Below are 20,146 nucleotides of genomic sequence, written 5' to 3'. Positions count from 1 at the left end.
CAGCTTAAGAGAAATCATCCAGGAAGAAAGAGAAATGAACAAGATAAAATTGGAAGAAAATGTAGTGAAAATACTGAAGAAAAAAGAGAAAATAGTGAGAGAAACTGTAGAAAGGAACAGATGCGTGGTAATATTTGGAAAAAGGGAGGAGGAAGAGAAGGTTAGATTCGTGAGACTCGAGAAAGACTCAAACCTGGTAAGAGGAATATTAGGCAAGATTGACCCCGAAGGAGACAAGTAGGTAAAAGAAACTGAAGAAGTAAGGAGAATAGGGCCTTATAAGAAAGGGGAAACAAGACCAATGAGAGTCAAGTTGTCAGCAGAAAGTGTAGATGATATACTTAAAGTGACCTGGAAATTAAGCAAAGAGGCAGGGATGGAAAATATTATAATAAGAAAAGATTTGAATGAAGAAGAAAGAGAAGTTTTAAAATCATTGAAGGAAGAAGTAAAGGAAAAAAATGATAAGAGGACAGAGGAAGAATGTAATACTTTTTTTTGGAGAGTAATGGATATGAAAGTAAGGAAGTGGTATTTAAGGAAATAGAAGTGAAGGAAACTAAGGGGGATGGCTGTGAAAGCTTAGAAGTAAAGGAAGTGGTACTGACGGAGAGTAGGAGAGAAGAGGGTATAAAAAACATCAAAAATAATTTGAAGGTGATATATACTAATGTTGATGGTTTAATATCGGCAAGGCTTGAAATTAACGATTTCTTGAGAGAACAAGAACCTGATGTCATGTGCTTTGTAAAGACCAAATTACGAGAAGATATAGATGTTCATTTGGGAGATGGTAAATACAAACTGTGGAGAAAAGACAGAAACGAAAAAACGGGAGGAGGAGTGATGATAGCAGTGAAGAACAACATAAATGTAGATGCCGTGGAAATGGGAGAAGGCAGGGCTGAAGTGATATATATAAAATTAGAAACTGGAGAGAATGCTAAGAGAGATATGGCGGTAGTGTATGTTCCCCCTAAGACGAGAGCATGGAATGATGATGAATACCAGGAGATGTTGTCAGATATGGCTAGCTATTTACAAAAAATAATTGAGAAAAGCAATAATATAATTTTGGTGGGTGACTTTAACTGTAAAGAGGTGATCTGGGAGGAATGGTACTCGGGGGGCGGCGAGGATTCGTGGGGCACTATGTTATTACATATTTCATTCATTCATTCATTGCCAGACGCCATGTATCCCAGATGGGGTGGCCAATGGCTTAGAGTTAATTGTTTTACAGGGAGGGGCACTAATCCTCCACCAACCCCACTTGACACGTAGGGATGCCAACAGCATCTGGTGTTCCCAGGCGGTCACCCATCCAAGTACTAACCAGACCCAACGTTGCTTAACTTCGCTGATCGGACGGGAAGCGGTGTACTCAACGTGGCATGGCCGTTGAATGAATAATGTGATGACGCAATGGGTCAAAGAAGAGACAAGGTTTCGAGGTGAGGACACACCAGCAAGGTTAGATTTACTGTTTACCAAAGAACCCGATGTAATAGAATCATTGAAATATCTCTGTCCTTAAGAAAAAATGATCATGTGGTCACTGAGTTCCAGATGATAATAGGGAACGTTGAGCCAAGAGACGAGCTTCATAGACAGGGAAGATACAACTTTGGAAAAGCAAATTTTACAGGATTGAGAAACTTCATTGAAAATGCAGATTGGAGAAAATTCAGAGAAACAAGAGAGATACAGAGGAAGTGGGATGTCTTTCTAGACCTCTATAATTTGGGAGTGGAAAAATTTGTACCAAGAGTAAGAGGGAAAGAAAACAGGAAAAAGGAGTGGTTTAACAGAAGGTGTATGATAGCAAAAAAAGAGAAGAGATAAGGCGTGGAACAATTGGAGAAACAGAGGTAACAACAGAACAAAGGAAGAATATAAAAGAATTAGAAATGAATACACAAGAATACGTAGAGAAGAAAGGAATTTTGAAAAAGGTATAATAGACAAACGCAAGGATGAACCCAAACTGTTTTATAGATTTGTTAAAGGCAAACTGAAACAAAAGGAAGGAATCACCAGACTGAAAGTAAAAGGAGAGGTTTATAAAGATGCAGCATTGCAAGCTGAAATAATGAACAAATGTTTCCAATCGGTTTTCACTAATGAAAAAGAGTTTGTGGAAGGGGAGGGAGTGATTAGAAATGTACCAGTGATAAAAGATATAAAAGTGGAGGTACAGGAAGTGTATATATTACTGGAAACTCTAGACGTAAGGAAAGCCCCAGGACCTGATGGAATTTCTAATTGGGTACTGAAGAAATGCAGAGAACAACTGGTGGATAAAATTCACAGTTTAATCGTGTGTTCTCTGGAAGAGGGGAAAGTGCCACAAGAATGGAAAAGGGCAAATGTGGTACCAATTTATAAGGGAGGAAACAGGGAAGAACCCCTGAATTATAGACCAGTGTCTCTAACCAGCATGGTCGCAAAATTGTGCGAGAGAATCCTGAAAGACAGATGGATAAAATATCTAGAAGAGATGAATATCTTGGCTGAATGTCAGTTTGGATTCAGAAGTGGAAGGTCATGTGTTTCTAACTTGTTGAGCTTTTACTCAAGAGCGATTGACGTGGTACAGGAGAGAGACGGTTGGGTGGATTGTGTGTACTTAGACTTAGAGAAGGCCTTTGATAAGGTACCCCATAACAGACTAATGTGGAAACTAGAATATATAGGAGGACTGAAGGGGAAACTTCTGGAATGGATGAGAGACTTTTTGAGTAACAGACAAATGCGGATAGTAATAAAGGACAGGATGTCTGGATGGAGGGAAGTAACAAGTGGAGTCCCTCAAGGCTCGGTGTTGGCGCCAATAATGTTCCTGATTTACATAATTGATATGGTAGATGGAGTGAACAGTTATGCAAGTCTGTTTGCTGATGATGTAAAGATCATGAGGAAGGTAGAGGTTGAGGAGGATTGTAAAATGCTGCAGGAGGATTTGGATAGGATACATAATTGGAGCCAGACGTGGGAAGTGAAATTTAATGTAAAGGAATGTAAAATATTGGAAATGGGTAAAAGTACCAGGAGGCCATCACTGAATTATTTGTTGGGTAATGAATTAATCACAAAAATGAGAGAAGAGAAAGATTTGGGAGTTCTGGTCCAAGATAGTTTGTCACCAGAAAAGCACATTAACAAGATAGTTGGAGAGACTTGTAAACTCTTGACTAACATAAGAGTAGCATTTCATTATATGGATGAGGAGATGATGAAAAAATTGATAGTGGCCATGATCCGCCCCAGGTTAGAATATGCAGCAGTAGTGTGGTCCCCACACAAAAAGAAAGATATAAACAAGATTGAGAGAATACAAAGAACAGCAACCAAGATGGCCCCCAGTCTGCCAGACCTGTCATGCAGAGAGAGGCTGGAAAAGCTGGATTTGCCTTCCTTAGAGGAAAGGAGAAAGAGGGGAGACATGACTGCAGTGTTCAGGACCATGGTGGGAGTAGATAAAATTGACAAAGATGATCTGTTTGTTTGGGATAAGAGATCAACAAGAGGACACGGAATGAAATTGAAAAAGTCAAGCTGCTTGAAGGATATCAAGAAATATAGCTTTCCTTACAGAAGTACAGACTTATGGAATAGCCTGGACAAAGAGATCGTCCAGTCTAAAAACTTAAACGAGTTTAAAGCTAAATTTGACTTACTGAGAAACAGCGACGGAAACCCACGAGCATGGCACATTCCGTGTACTGTATATCACAATTAGGTATATTAGGTAAATACATAAATATTTGGAACAACTTAGACGAAGAGGTGTGCATGAGAAAAACATTCATGTGTGTAAAGGTAGACTTGATAAATGTGGATTTGGAGACAGGACAACACGAGCATTGGTCAATTCCTGTATACTACAAATAGGTAAATACAAATAGGTAAATACACACACACACACCGCTCGCTGGTGCAGTGGTAACGTTCTCGCTTGCCAACTGGTGGACGGGAGTTCAAGCCTCGCTCAGATTGCGAAAAGTTTCACTGTCAAAGTGGGTGGTTACTGTCCCACTGGAGCAAGGGGATGGGTGTGTGCGTGTGTGAAGGTCGCAGCCTTGCCCGTAGATCGGACTATATGAGCTCTCAGCTCCCTTCCGGGAGGGTAAAAGCTGACGATCACGACCATCAAGTGATCCTGACCGACCCGGTGAATTACACTCAGGAGACAAGTGGGGATGGGGGAGGGCGGGAGGACAGAGAGGGAGACATGCCTGGCAGTGTTGTGAGTGGTGGGGGATGGAGGAGGGACGTGGCGAGAAGAAAGGGGATGGAGGGAGGACAGGGAGAGCTATGTGCACCAACACATCCCGTTCAGATGCGCTCATTTCAAACCCAGGGAGGGGTGAAGCGTCTGGCTAGTGAATCGATGACTGTTTGGAGTGTGGGAATGTTCCCGCATTTCTTTTGTTCAGTGTAGCTAATCATCGGTTAGCGATGTGCCAGATATCGAGGTACAGTATGTCTATATACTGTGCATCTATTAAACTGGTAAGAACAAACTCTATTGTTTAAAAAAAAAACATACATCACTTGAAACACAACTTTCACCATCTTTAACCAGTAAAACAATATAATGGAGTTTCCAAGATCAAGAAACAGAAAAATCAAGACAAAAGCAAAACTATCAACAGCCTACCCAGCAAAATGGGTCATGCAATCATTCATACATTATTCATACTTTCAAAATCTCTGCTCCACCTTCCATGTAAAAAAAAAACTCATGCACACAATCTTTTTTTATTCCTACAGTTTGCTTTGCAAATGCCTGTGTGATAAAGTAACTCTGCTGATTGCCAAGCTAAATAAGAGGTGAATCCCTTGCCAAGTGACTTTGCATACAGATCTTGTTACTGTAATTCATTTTTATTCCAATCACTATTTTTCTCATCCTATTCAAACGACAGTAGGAACTTGCTAATAACGTCTAATTGATGCCAGAAAAATGCCGTTATTAGCGAAAACATTATTTGCATGACATTAAAATACATGTATAAAGGGTTTATTGGTGCTGCCACTCCAGGACTTTTATCCACTTTTCCCACCTGGAACCCTCCTATCACTACTTTTTTTTAGCTGAAATAATAAGATTAGTGATTAAATCATCATGAGTAATATAAAACTCAACTTAAAGGAGTTATGAGATGTTTGGTATGATGACTGTTTCAAGGCTTGCGCATGGACGCTACTGCAGCGTACCCCATGGCCCCTCACTGGCCCAGTCCCCACTCCTGCCTCTAACGCAAGGGTCACCCACTTCCATCAACACTTCATCAAACCCCATAAAGTCAAAATCTTCAGGAAAGTCCTCAGTGCCATCAATGTCATTATCTACCCAACCCTTCTCTATTGATCTTCCTCAGCTGGCTAGCTTTGTGAAAGAGAGTGAGTGGTGAGTGACTGATGGTGGGCATTCACTCAATCGTGATACTGTTTCTGGCATTTTCTTGAAATCTGATTTACAAGTCCAATCATTAGTCATCAATACTGATGGCTGCTCTCTGTCTCAGCAGACTTGAGTTGTGGCTGGAGTGCCAACCAGGCATGTTTAATGGCTGCCAATGTTGTATTATTCCAGGCACTGACAAAGAAATTTACAGCCTTTTGAATATTTCTTCCAGAATGCAGCAACAGTCATTATGTTAAGGGTTGAAGGTATGCCAGGTGGAGCAGGTGAGTTAGGTGGGGCTGTGGAGGGGAGGCAGATTGTGAGTTAGGTAGGGCAGTGGAGGTGGAGGGGACGGTGGTGGATGAGCCAGGGGAGGTGGCGAGGGGAGTATCCTCCATCTCCTCCTTGCTACTGCTCACATTCTTGGCAATTTCCTTCATCTCTTCTTGTTTGTCTGTTTCATTCCTCATCTTGTTATGGACATATTTGTAGTACAACAACTTGGCATTCGTGAAATAACCATTATTCAAGTGAATCCAAACATTATTATAGAAACTGGGTATTTATTCTAACTTACTGTTATTGCCGAAAATGTTATTGTCGAAATCGTTATTGATGAGATCTTACTGTATGTAACCCACGTACTGTATACGTCAAATCAACGTCCCATTTCCACTGCTCTCTTATTTAGATTTTCAAGCTCATGCCATACAAGTCTCACCCTTACATAAATATAGACACTACCATACATTCATGTAGTACCCGTATTACAGTGACCCCTCTGATTAAGCAGGTTCCATTTGTGATTTTTACCATTTACATGAAGAGATAAACCCTACCCTGATTCTTGTTACGCAGGAAAATCCCTAAATCAACCCCCTCAAAACATGTTGCCTGCTGCGCACCCACAGTCCAAAGTCCTGCATGGTGATGTGTCAAATGACCTGGTGCCGAGTGACTGTGTGCATGTTTACGTACACATTTTATTATTTTCCTTGCAAGGAGGTACAGGTACTAAGGATATTTTATTACAGGTATTTATTATAAGTGAGAGTGAGATGTGCAGATGGATATGAAATGAACTGAAAGCAGGCGACTTGCTGCGTAAGCTAGGTAACACAAAGGAAGCAGCCTGGTGGCATCATTGGCACTGTCTGCATGCATGTTAATGGAAACTGTCTGCATGCATGTTAATGAAAACATTTTATCATTTTCCACATAAGAAACTATAGGCACTAAGAATACAGGCCATCATCATTATAATGATGAGATGTGTTTGGGAAAACCCATTGTTGAGCCAGGGTATCATAAAATGGGGATGTTATAGCATAGAAGTAAAGGGATGTGTTTGGGAGCCTTGGGATCCTCCCCTCCAACCAGGTCCAAAACCCACCTAAACGAGTCCAAGAACAAGTTTCGAGCTCACTTAAACCTCCCAATTACCTTAAAACAAGCTAAACTGAGCCTAAAAGCAGTTTATAACTCATCTAAACCCAAAAATATCTGAAAATCATAACAATGTCTGGAAAAAAACAAACTTACTAATCTGTACCCAAATATGACAGTGTTCACCCCATCTATGACTAAAACACATTAATCTAAATCTAAAAACAGTTTATAAATCAACCTTAAACACAAAATTTGTCTTGAATATAATCAAAATTGGTTTTAAAAAGCCCATCGGTTAAAAACCCAACGGATAACCAGGGACTAGGCAAAGATAGGGGTGGAAAGGTGTTAATTCTTTTACATCACCAAGGCAGGGGATCGTATAAAAGGTGATTGTATAGCGGGGTATGACTGTATTTTGTTATTTATTAAAGGTGAAAGTGATTTGCATTGATGGATATGAATAAAACTGAAGGCAATCAATTAGCTACAGAAGTTATGTAATATGAAGGAGACATTCTGGCCCCAAGCATCTATGTGCATGTTTACGTAAGATTTTATTGCATTCCTTAGTAGGAGTTAAAGATATTAAGAATATTTTGTTATTTACTAAAATTGAGAATGGGGAGCATGGATGATTATCAGTAGAACCGAGAGCAGACGACTAGTTACATAAGTTATGTAACATAGGAGACAGCTTGGTGCTGCATGTCTGCATGCATGTTTATGTAAACATTTTATCATTTTCCTCACAAGGAGCTACAGGCACTTTTATTCTTTATTAAAAGTAACAGTGAGAAGTACATTGAGGTGGTTTGGCCATATGGAGAGGATGGGGAGTGAGAGACTAATGTGGAAAGTGTATGTGAGCGAGATGGAGGGGGGGGGGGAGGGAGGAGGAGACTGAGGATGAGATGGCAGGATGAAGTGGAGAGGTATATGAGAGAGGGTGTGTGAGCTGGAGGGGGGAGGGCAGCGAAATGGCGGGTGAGAGGGGACTACGGAGACAATTTGTTTGTGACCACCCCTTACGGAATCAAGGTGTATCGCGACAGACAGAGAGTGTGATATGTAGATGGATACGAGTTAAACCAAAAGCAGGCAACTAGCTATGAAAGTTACATAACACAAAGAAGACAGCCTGGCAGTGTCACTTTGGCACTGTCTGCATGCTTATTTATGGAAATATTTTACTGTTTTCCACAGAAGGAACAATAGGCACTAAGAATATTTTATTAATTAAAGCTGAGAGTGATACACCTCTCTCAATACCCAAGCATTGCTCCATCCTCAGTCATGGTACGTGATCAATTATTTACCACTTTGTACTTTCTGAGTAAACCTTTTTTGTGCCCAGTGATGTTCCTTGAGGTTGTACGATATGTTTACTACAATAAATATTAGGTATAATCTGGGAATGGTAAAAATTTTTCAAGAGGACTAAAGAGAGGGACTTTGGGAAACTTTTTGGATTTCAGCCTATCAACTAACCTTATAACATGGGTTTCTGTGGTATCATTTTGTGTGAATTCCATTTCCATGGAACAACTCAGTGATACATTAGTTGTGAAACTGGAAGGATCCCTGTATCTCTATATTCAGTCCACTATTTCACATTTCGGCCTTCACTGTATTGGCCACTTTTCTTTGAGTAGTCATGCATAATTTCTTATTTGCACAGTTAGTTAGTGATGTGAATACCAGTACAGCATATGTTCTGTCACAGTAACATCTTTACATTCTGCATTTGTTCATGAAACCATAACAAAACAGCAATATCAATGTCAATGACATGAAATAAATGATATACTGGATTATCATCATCCTAAATGATGCTGAGCTAACAAACAAGCTACATTGCTAACCATCAATATAACTTGCTGCAATAAAGAGTTTATTTCCTTTTGTTTTGTTTATGAAGGCTCCAACATGCTTGCATGCATAGACCTTGGTCACCTAATCACAGTTATAAAGGCAGCATATAACATATATTCTACTCTCATTCTTCTAGCTACAGTCACATCTCTATATGTGACAGTGTTACATCAAGCGAAAACTAATTGCCTAATGATTTATCATACTCAGAGGCTGATGTAACATGGGTTCAGTGGGGGTCAAGGGCCACTTAAAAAAAAAAAAAAAAAAAAAAAAAAAAAAAAAAAAAAACTTACCTCTTCAGGCTTGCCCGTGGAACCATCAGTAGCACCAGATTTTACACTATGGGTAGCATCCTTGCCAGATATGACTTCCAAGTCAGAAGTTTCGGTATTTCACACACAAAAAGTTATCACTCCACTTAATACTGCACACTGCTCTATTTGTTGTGCACTTGCACTGTTACTTGGTGATAGCACTGGTGTTCTAACTGTCTTCCATGCATGAAATGGAATGAAAGGTAAACAATCACAGTGAATGTAAATAGTGGATGGCCATCTTGACTCAAATGTGTGAATGTTGGCTTGCGCAGTCACCATGTACGCACGGGATTGTCGTATGTGGCCACCAAAATCATCTTAAAACCAAATTTCACCTTCATTATCACAAAACTGGGTATAACTTTTAGTTTGTATGGTTGGTTAGTGATATGGATACCAGTATAGCATATGCTCTGTAACAGTATCATCTTTACACTCTGCATTTGTTCATGTAACTAAGACAACAACCAGTAATCTCAATGTCTACAACATGAAATAAACCATATACTGTATTAACATCTCCCTAAATGACACTGGGCTAACAAACAAACTACACTACTGACCATCAATAAAACTTGCTACAATAAAGAGTTCGCTTCCTTTGTTTTGTTTACAGGGGCTCCAACATGCTTGCATGCACTGGCCTTCATCACATAAGTACAGTTATAAAGGTAGTATATAACATTCTACAGCATTCTCATTCTGCAAACTAGTGTTACATTTCCGTATGTGATGGAGTTATATCGAGTGAAAACTCATCACATGACAATTTATCACATACAGAGGTTGATGTAACATGCGTTCAGTGGGGATACACTAGGTATTATTAAACTTTTAGGCTTTCCCTTGGCACTCTCAGTAGAACCAGGCTTTCCACTAGGGGTAGTATCCTCGCCAGACATGATTTAGTCACAATTTTTAGTATTTCACATACAAAAAGTTATAACTCCATCTAATATTGCACACTCCACTATTAGTTGTGAAACTGCACTATTATTTGGTGACAGCAGTGGTCTTGCATGCATGAAATGGAATGAAAAGGAGATTATCACAGCGAAGGTAAACAGTGTGTGGCCATCTGGGCTCAAATGAGTGACTGTTGGCTTGTGTGGGAGGCACCGTGTACACATAAGATTGTCGTACCCCCCCTCATCACATTTATCGTATAAGCTAATTTTGTCATTGTTATCGAGAAACTGGGTACAGTATAACTTATAGTTTATAATTTTATTGATTCATCGCATACAAAACTGATATATACCAAGGTCTAACTGTACTGATATTCAAGCAACTGAAGCTATTTACTTTACTGCAAATAGCAGCATCTACCCATCTCATTCCAGTCTGTTCCTCAACTAACTGTTGAGTAAGCATGTGAAAACCAGTGTATATATACATATATATGCTTCTCTAAAACACAAAACACTAACCATCTTGACCTAATCTGTTCCCTCACCTGTCTGGTTGGGTGAGCATGTATTTAAAGCTTGGGTGTATCCTCTTCTCCAGCACAGAAAATGTTTCTTTCGGCAGAGGTTCTTGATACTCTTCAGTGTCTTTGGTGTCGAACTCCCCAAGGTGGACAGTGATTTGGTTTAGTCGTGCTCTGGGGATGTGAGAAGGTGGATTCATGGCACAATACGTTTAATAAAAGCATCTGGTTATAATAATAATAAAATAAATAAATAATAATAATAATAATAATAATAACAACAATAATAATAATAAAAATAATAATAATAATAATAATAGTAATTCATTCATTCAATCATCATCTAATCCAGTGTTGCCCCATAATAATAATAATAATAATAATAATAATAATAATAATAATAATAATCCCTGAACACCTCAAAGTACCAATGACAGCTTACTTGTGAACACAGTGAGCAGCAGTGGCAACAAAAAAGTGGTTGACCAGCACACCCCCACACTGGTAGCCCGAGATGCGGATGTGGGCCTGCCATGGGAACTCTCCAAACCGCGCCTCGTCACCTCCAATGATACGCTTGGCAAACTGTGAGATTCTTGGGATCCCACATCCTGAGATGAAAGATTTTAAGTGTATGGGACCAAGGATACTTTACTGAAAAGATTTGAGGTACAGTAAAGGAAGAAGCTAAAGCAGCAAGCAAAAGAATACCAAGAAAACATGTTCTTCCATTTTTTGCAATATCAGATTTTCACATTTCCTTTGACAGATTGTGGTGACATTTCTGGAAAAACATTAATGCTGCAGTAACCATCAAAAGAAAATTAGAAGAACATCTCAGCATTCTCATTAATTTGAGAGAGGAAGTGCTGTAACTTCACTGTATTTTATATTTACATATGAAACTGACCCTAAGGCTTTAAGAATTTGGGCGGGCTGCATCTACTGGGAGATGCAACCAGTAAGGTGGTTAGGCCCGGCCTGAATGAGCTAGCTATTCTGAGGTCCCAGAACTCCCATTTTTTATTAAGGATGTTTGGGGAGGAAAATTTGATTGGAGTGATCTTTTAGGTGAAAACGCCATATCTGGCACTTCCACTATTTCCAAATGGAAGACAAATGATGTTTTGACTGCATTTTTTTTAAATTCACTCATTTAATTCAGCTGTCACCAGCTGTCATCTACAGAAAGAAGCAGGGGTAGGAGCAGAGCCCTCCCTTGCATAAGGTATTTGTGTTCAAGCCATACTGTACTACAGGTTGAGGTACTGGGACTGTACGGAGCCTTAATGAAAAGGTTATTCTCCATCATTTGAGATTCCATAGCCCAGCATGACTCAAGGAAGTCTTGATGGACAAGGTCGAGGACTGGTGCTGTTCCAGAGCAAGCATGATTATTGGAGTCTGACTAATTTTGGTTTGGTGTCCCAGTGCTGCTGTACACTGAATCTAATAGGGTGATGCCATGGGATGAGACAGACAAAGCCTTAGGAGATAAGGATGTGCCTGTGGTTCACATGTCTGTAGCAAGCCAATGAAACTGCTGGTGGGACAGTGACTCTGAAGCTTGTTCATAGGTCAGTGTTGCCCCAGAACGTATGAACATTCTATACGAAAAAGTTTTAAAGTCAGTATGCTGGAAAGCCCTGAGATCCATTCTTCCTGTAACAGTCTTGTGGAGAGATGGTCAGGGAGATCAAGTGTGAGGGTTAGTACTAAACCTGCATGACACCCTGTTCAGGCAGCACATCCAGGAAACCTGAGGTCAGTGGGAGCAGCACCTTGTATCTCAGAGATCAAACAAACATACCAGAAAGACTAGTCAATGGGGATGGTGCCAAGTAACAGAGTCACATGGGTCAGTTGTTCTGGAGAAATGTATGAGAAGCTCAGATGCCAGCATCCATAAGACATGTCCCCATGGCTGAGGACCCAGAGGGCTTACTAAATTATTTTAGGCAAAGAGGAAAGAACCAAAGACTAAAAGCCAGCAAAATCACTCTTCCATAAGAGAGACAAATTCAAGATCTGTTCAAGATACCTGGATATTTTTTGTTTAAAAGACTGGATGTCATATGCAGATGGAAATACAGACAGAGGGAATCAGTTCCAAAGCTGATCTATTGCATACTTGAATGACTGAGAGTTTCAGTAACTCTTGCATTAAACAGCTGGGCAGAAAATGGGTGAGAGTTTAATGCCAAACAGGAGCTACTTGTCCATCATAATGGAGGAGGGATGCAAATGGACAGTTCAGAAGAGCAGTGACCATTTTAGAAGTGGTAATAAAGAGATAAAGATACAACAGTACAGTGAAGAAAGGCTGAAGGGAGTTGAAATTAATAGCCTTTTACTCCAATGTTTAGAAGAGTTGTGTGTGAGAAGTCCCCCTCCCCACACACTAGATTGTACTGCACACACAGGACAAATAAAACTTTTGTGCAAAGTCAAGAGCTGTGCGGGGAGTAAAGCAGGCAAAGAGTTGGCTTATCATACCCAATTTCTTGGAAGGAAATTTTGCAAGCAAGGCAATAAAATCTTTCCATGATAGGTCCTGAGAGACCGAAATGTCAATGATACTGAAGGAGATGAAGGAATGAGCTGTACATTGTTAACATTAAAGGATAATGTTGTGGAAAATTCTGGTTAGCTGATGTATGTACAAACTGAGTTTTAAACGCATTACAATGTTTCTCTTACCCCAATCACAGATTTCAGCTGTTAGAAACCAGTTTTGTCATAGCCTCATCTGTGACCGAAGTAAACTGTGACTGGTGAAGTAACTGTTGTGATGGATGCTGTGAGAAGCAAGTGAAGCCATCAGTATATAAGGGCATAGGGTGAGATGTGCCAGTCAGATCACTGATGAAAAGAAGGGAGTTGGTAAAAGGACAGAATGCTGAGAAGCACCACTACTGGCAGCTCAAGTAAAACAGTGGCTGCCTACAACAACAGCTATATAATAATAAAGGAAGCTAGAATGACCTGGAGGTCTACAGTATGATGACATTGTTGTTATAGTTGCAACTCATTTTAATGTGAACTTGGTGGATTGCTGGCTGAAACTGTCTATCTGTAGTCCATCCTCCTCCTTTTGGAGGATAGAGAGGGAGTTAGTTCAGGGGGGTTTGTATAAATAAGCAACAGAACTGCCTGGTTATATGAGTATAGGTGGCACAGAATGAAATATCCTTTTCCAGCACCAGTGATAGCACTCCCCCCCCCCCCTGTAATGTTCAGCAGTTCATCCACCTAAAGGGAGGACAGAAAGGCATAAGAACCACAGGTAACAGTGTCTTGCAGCAGGAAGAGTGTTCTTTGCAATGACTTCAACCAACAATTAAAGTCCTGATGACACATGTCTTGAGTCTGGTAGGGTGGTGTCATACCGGACCATGCTTGGTCATTGCCCTGTGACAAGTACCCACTGAGTGGGGCCTAATGGGCCTAAGGAAGTACATAAAGTCAGGAGGCTGACAGAGATGACATCCTGATGATACAGTATATACCTCTGGCTCAGCCCATGAGAGAAAATCGGTCTCCCATTCACTCTTGCATACCAAGGGCAATACAGTCATTACTCATTTTACGATGATTCGGTTTACGATAATTCGCCACACCGATAATAGAAAAGTTCCACCCCAAAATTTGATTTACAATAAATTTCCCACTATAACGATTTTGCCATTGGAAAGCGCCAGGCACACGCAAGGTGACCGTTGCTTGTCTCAGGCAAGATGGCGGCCCCGGCGTGCAGGCATTGTTATGGTTCAGGTCCCACCACCCCTTCAAACCCCTGTCTTTTCAACTTGTTCATGTGTGCCCCCGTTATCATCACCTCTCAGTCAAACATCGTACTACAGTACTGTGGATTTGTGTATCCAGTGGTAAGGTCAGTGCCAGTGTAGGCCCCAGTGCTATGGTTGGTGCAGTTATGGGTCCCAGTGCTAAAGTTGGCGCAGGTATGGGCCGGATTTCCCTCCCCCTAACCTGTTCCTGTCTGACTCAGAGGCTGACCATTAATGCCTGTAAGCTCAGGCTATCGCCCAGCCTCGGGGAGGAAGACTTGGAGACGACTTGGACCAACACAGAAAGGAATGAAGGTGGGTTGTCAATTATGGTTCAGTCTTGGTTAGGTGACTGGGAAGCTGAGCTGACATAACCCCCTTTTTATAATGGGTTTCAATCTCCTGATTTACGATAAAATTGGTACTGTATACGATAAGGTATGACCTAACATAACCCCATCATAAAACGAATAATGACTGTAATCAAGTTGGTGTAGATTAGCATGCCTTGCAAAGAAATAATACTAGGGTAGGAAAGGAAATGAGTCTAAGTTTAAATGCTGGTGAGAAGTGCTGGGATATAACACAGCATCCTGAGGGCAACAACCCAGTGCATATACAGTATATAACTCAGTACATACACAGATAAACTATAAATATCTGGTGCTGCACTACACAAGCCTGAACGTCCAACAATTGGGTATGTGTAATGGCAAAATGCTACTTATGAATGAACTACAGTGCATAGACAACAGCTCTGGATCAAGGTACGTGGGGGCCCTGATGCAAATACAGTACCCTTGCGCCCAACACGTTTGTCCAATTTGTTTTAGGTCCAACACGGTCACCAGAAAAAATATTAACATATTTTCTTGTAATATGGTGCCTCGCGGCTAACACAGAACCAACCCCCAGCAGTGGCAGAAATCCAAGGAGTTCTCCCCATGCACGGTGATATTTAGTCCAACACGGTACCCACTGTCCGTGCTAGTGACACAAGCCAATCAAAACTCACAAAGCTCGGCTCCATTGCCTATGTTTGTAATGCCGACAAACCAAATCTCAGCTGAACAACAGGCAGGAGCAGCATCTATCTCTGATGTCGATAATGCTTCTGTGAGTGATTTAGAAGGCTTTATGAGTGAGGCTGAGGAAGAGGAGCAACCACTACCACCTAGTGACCCCAGTGATCCTCCTCCAGGGGGGGCAGTAGGACTACGGTACCTACAGCCTCGGAAAACACTTGTCCTTCCCAACAAGATCACCATCACTCACCTTAAAGGTCAGTAAATTATTCATAGTATCAAAATATTTGAGCCGCCATTAGGTGACCAAGGCCGACACATGCAAGCATGTTGGAGCCTTTAAAAACGAAAACGAAAACGCACTTTTCCAAGGCTTATTGACAATATTATTTTTTCTCCAAAGTTCTCTTATTAGTCTGATTTGGTTTTGGTCCAATATGGCACCCGTGTGTGACAATATTCCCGTTGGATGGGAGGGTACTGTATATATAGTTTTTGGAGGTGCTGTTGTATAAAATAAAGTATGATTGTGCTTTCCCACAAGTTGTATATATAAATGGCTATCATACTGTGTATAGGGGCTACGTACGAAAAATGCACACAAAATGTACAGTAGGTGGATAATAAAATCTGTTATGAGTCCAGTTATTGGTGCTTGAAATAAGACTCATATAAATGGAAATAAATTTACAGAAGTGTACACCTATCTATAACACCACTAAATAAAAATACTGTATAGCAATATAATTTTGTACATGCTTTTCACATTCACATATATCCAAGCATTTTGCTGGAGAAAAAAAAAAAAATGGAGAACAAATCATGGAGGCCCTGAGGCAGCTGCCTCAATTCCCTCATGGTTAATCAAGCACAAATGGACAACAAGCATCCCGGGTAAAGTTTCTCATGTGAGAGTGTCAGCTTCAGTCCACTCAACTTCATAATGTTGTTTGCATGGATAGAGTGGTCTCACTCAGTAGACAGATGGTGCTAGGGTTGTCCTGCCTTGTTAGAAGAGGCACCCATTTGGATAAAGGTGGTGCCCTTTCAGAAGTGGAACAAACCGAAGATACAGTATGGTGTGATGAAAGAAGGATACAACCAACTCTGAGGCTAGTAAGATGGGTGCTGTTGCCTCAGAACAGTGCAGACAATGTTGTGTGTAGTCCTTTGATCATGTATACAGCAGTATGTTTATACAGAATCAGGAAAATGTACAGTTAAATAAAAAGGATAACACATTGTAATGAGGGCTGGGAAAGATTAGTGGCTGCCCCCCTCCAACTCCCTTCTCTATCAAAGGGAGGAAGGTTGGTGGGGGTACTGGGAGAATATTGGTGACTCTGTTTAGCTCTCCCAAATCACATCCATGCCTCTGGATGGGCAAAATGATTTTTGAAACATAACTGAGACTCTAAGTGAGGATAAATGTGATGGGGACACAAAAAGAGAGGGGCAGGAAAACTCTGAGGTGCAGAATAAGAGACTGTGATCATCTAGCTGCTGGTACAGATCCGATAGAACTCATGCCTATTGGCCTGCTCAAACCATGAGTCAGAGTAAGGAACATCAACAGGAGGGTAAAGTCACTCCAGTGACTGAGAATGCATGAGAGATATCACTGGCATCTGAAGTGAGAAGAAGCAAAATAAACTCAATCTACTTCTAAACAACATTATACAGTAATAATACTTTGTAAATGATGATGTAACTATCAAAGATTCATAAAAAACAACCAAAGACCAAGGTGCAAACCAGGGCTGGACACATATACGAATATACATGAATGTGTGAACACACAGAATGGTCTAAAACTACTGTGGAACTAGTGTCTATTCTCTGTGACCACCACAAGGGGAACTGCTGAACTGTGCAAAGCAGATGTTGTTGTCTGCCTAGTTCAGGCCAAGACTATATTTTACCCTCCATCACTGTTTCACAGCATCCACTCTAATCTAAACAAAACTTAATGGGCAGCAGCTTCTGTGATTATCAAGCTAAGTACAGAGTTATAATGTGTCTCCTTTCCTTATGTAGTGTTTTAATAATCCTTCCACAGACCATTATGATGGCTTGTAGCAGTCTGTGGCAGTGTTGCAGTTTTTCCTTAGATGCTAACAATGTGGTTCCTTTTCTTTGGTATAGTCTTTCATCTCTAATAATTTAGACATCATTCCATCTACATTTGAATACATCAACTTAATCATCTTGTCTACATACCTGCCATAGCTTGAGTCTAATACCTTCCTTCTTTTTGCTTCCTGTTTATGTACCACTTTTGAACCAGCAATCCAATTACTTTGTAAAAAGTTTACTCTTCTCTTCCTCTGAGCTTTCCTCATTCTATGTTTTTGCTTCCTCCCTCTTCTCCTTTAGTATTCCCAATTTCTCTCGAGTTGGGCATCGTTTCATCCATACTTTTTTAAATTCCTCTTTTTCCATGAGTTTGTTTGCATTTTTTAGTATTTCCTCCACAGTGTTCACACTCTGGAAGGTTCCTATCAGGGGCCTTGACTTTTTTCTCTCATATTTCCCTAGCCGCTTGTGCTCCTCTATGTCTTTATCACAGATTTCCTCTGATACTTCCTTCAATATGTTCATTATATTTGCCATCTCCTTTTTGCCTCTCGAAATTTTGTTTCTTTTTTCTTGTGTGTGTGTGTGTGTGTGTGTGTGTGTGTGTGTGTGTGTGTGTGTGTGTGTGTGTGTGTGTGTTCTTACCTTACCTAATTGTTCTTACCTAATTGTATCTTTACAGGAATGAGTCAAGTTCGTACTGTCCCGTGTCTTAAACCATATTTATCGTACATATCCTTAAATTTGTGAATTGTTTTGGCACACACTATTTCATTCAGTAGTGCATTCCATTGATCAATTGCTCTGTTTGGGAAACTGAATTTCCTTACGTCTTTATCACCTCTCTTCTTATGCAGTTTTTTGCAGTGTCCTCTTGCTGATGCTTCTCCATATGTTAAGTAACCATTTATGTCTATTTTCTCCTTCCCTGATATGCACTTATATAGCATTATCATGTCACCTCTTTTCCTTCGCTCCTGTAGTGTTGGTAGATTTAGTTTATTTAGTCTTTCTTCGTAGCTTAGGTCCCTTAAGCTTGGTATCCATCTTGTAGCAGCCCTTTGAACTTTTTCAATCTTGTCTATGTGCTTTTTGAGATGAGGACTCCAGACTACTGATGCATATTCCAGGGTTGGTCTAATGAATGATGTTATTATCCTTCTTAACATCTATCTATCTATCTATTGCCAGATGCCTCAATCCCGTTTGGGATGGCCACAAACAAATTGCCTCCAAGTCGCCCTGTCCCCTGCCATTTCACTGCCCTGCTCCCAACTCACCCCCCTCTCTCATATACCTCTCCACCCCATCCCTCCATCTCATCCTCGGCCTCCCCCTCCCTCTTCCCCCCTCCACCTCACTCACACACACTCTCTTAACATGTCTTCATTTATGTATGTGAATGCTATTCTCATATTTGCAAGCAGGGTATACATGTTCCGTACCTTCTCGCTGATGTGGTCAGCCGGAGATAGTCTGTTATTGATGATCACACCTAGGTCTTTTTCTCTTTCTGATGTGTATAGGGTTTTATTTCCTAACTTATAATCCCAATCAGGTCTTTTTCCACTTTTACCAAACTTGATTACATGACATTTGTCCACATTGAATTCCATTTGCCATGCACTACTCCATTCATGATGTTTATTTAATTCTTCTTGTAGCTCTTTACAAGAGTCTGTGTTAGTAATTCTCCTTTGTATTTTTGCATCATCTGCAAACATATTCAGATAGCTCTCATTTCCAGTGCTACTGTTTATATCACTTATATACACTAAAAACATGATTGGTGCCAGCACTGAACCCTGTGGTACTCCACTAGTCACTTCTTTCCATAATGAGTAGTTTCCTCTTAGTACTGTTCTCATTTCTCTTTTTATGAGAAAGTCTTGCATCCAACAAAACAGTTTGCCTCGAATTCCTCCTTGATGATACAGTTTCCATAAAAGTCTTTGGTGTGGTACTGTGTCAAAAGCTTTCTTGAAATCTAAATAGATACTGTCCACCCATCCTTCCCTTTCCTGTATTGTGTTTGTTACTCTGTCATAGTAGCTCAACAAATTAGTAACACATGATTTTCCTTTTCTGAAACCAAACTGTCTTTCTGTTATCATACTGTGTTCATCTAGATGATTTACCCAATCATTTCTTATAAGCTTTTCTAATACCTTGCTTACAACACTGGTCAGTGATACTGGTCGGTAGTTGAGTGGATTTTGTCTATTTCCTTTCTTGAATGAGGGGACGATATTTGCTTTTTTCCAAATATCAGGTAGTTTACCTTGACTCAAGGATTTCTTGAAAATTAAAAATAATGGTTTACTTAACTCCTTTGCACATTCTCGTAGTACCCAACATGAAATTTCATCAGGACCACTTGCTTTTCCTCTGTCTAATCTACTTAACTCCTCCTGTATTACTTTTTCTGCTATTTGTATATCAGGTAGTATGTGTGGACATGCATGTTCTGCATAGTCCCTCTCAAAATTTTTTTCTTCTGTAAAAACTAATTGGAAATTCTTATTTAGTGCTTCACAAATATCCTTCTCTTGTGTATAAGTGATTCCTTCCTCCGTAATTGATTGTATTATATCTTTTACTTTGGTTTTGCTTCTGATATAGCTGTAAAACAGCTTTGGTTGATCACTACTTTTATTTATTATATCCTCCTCAAACTGTTTTTGGGCTTCCCTCCTTATTCTTGTATAATCGTTTCTTTGCCTGTTTGTAGTTATTATACGCCCTTTCACTATTATGTCTTCTGTATCTATTCCACAACAAATCTCGTCTTTCTTTTGATTTTTTACATTCTGTATTGAACCATTTCT

General features: G+C 40.2%; 1 protein-coding gene and 1 non-coding gene across 2 annotated transcripts in view; both read right to left on the bottom strand.

Moving 5' to 3' along the window:
* Window positions 1-20,146, bottom strand: part of LOC145414664 (uncharacterized) — a 93,868-nt gene that overhangs the window by 7,225 nt on the left and 66,497 nt on the right. Inside the window, exons 8-9 of the mRNA XM_080284183.1 lie at window positions 10,872-11,040; window positions 10,454-10,603 (exon numbers count right to left, since the gene is read on the bottom strand). Coding sequence (XP_080140309.1) covers window positions 10,454-10,603; window positions 10,872-11,040 — 319 coding nt within the window. The remainder of the gene's footprint in view (window positions 1-10,453; window positions 10,604-10,871; window positions 11,041-20,146) is intronic.
* Window positions 1,288-1,406, bottom strand: LOC145414788 (5S ribosomal RNA). The gene has a single exon (XR_013899942.1). It is a non-coding gene; the product is annotated as a 5S ribosomal RNA (ribosomal RNA).

This window comes from Coenobita brevimanus, chromosome 100 (assembly GCF_032717465.1).
Source record: "Coenobita brevimanus isolate Jiangsu-jjx chromosome 100, ASM3271746v2, whole genome shotgun sequence".
Taxonomy (NCBI): domain Eukaryota; kingdom Metazoa; phylum Arthropoda; class Malacostraca; order Decapoda; family Coenobitidae; genus Coenobita; species Coenobita brevimanus.
This window is presented reverse-complemented; position numbering and strand designations above follow the sequence as displayed.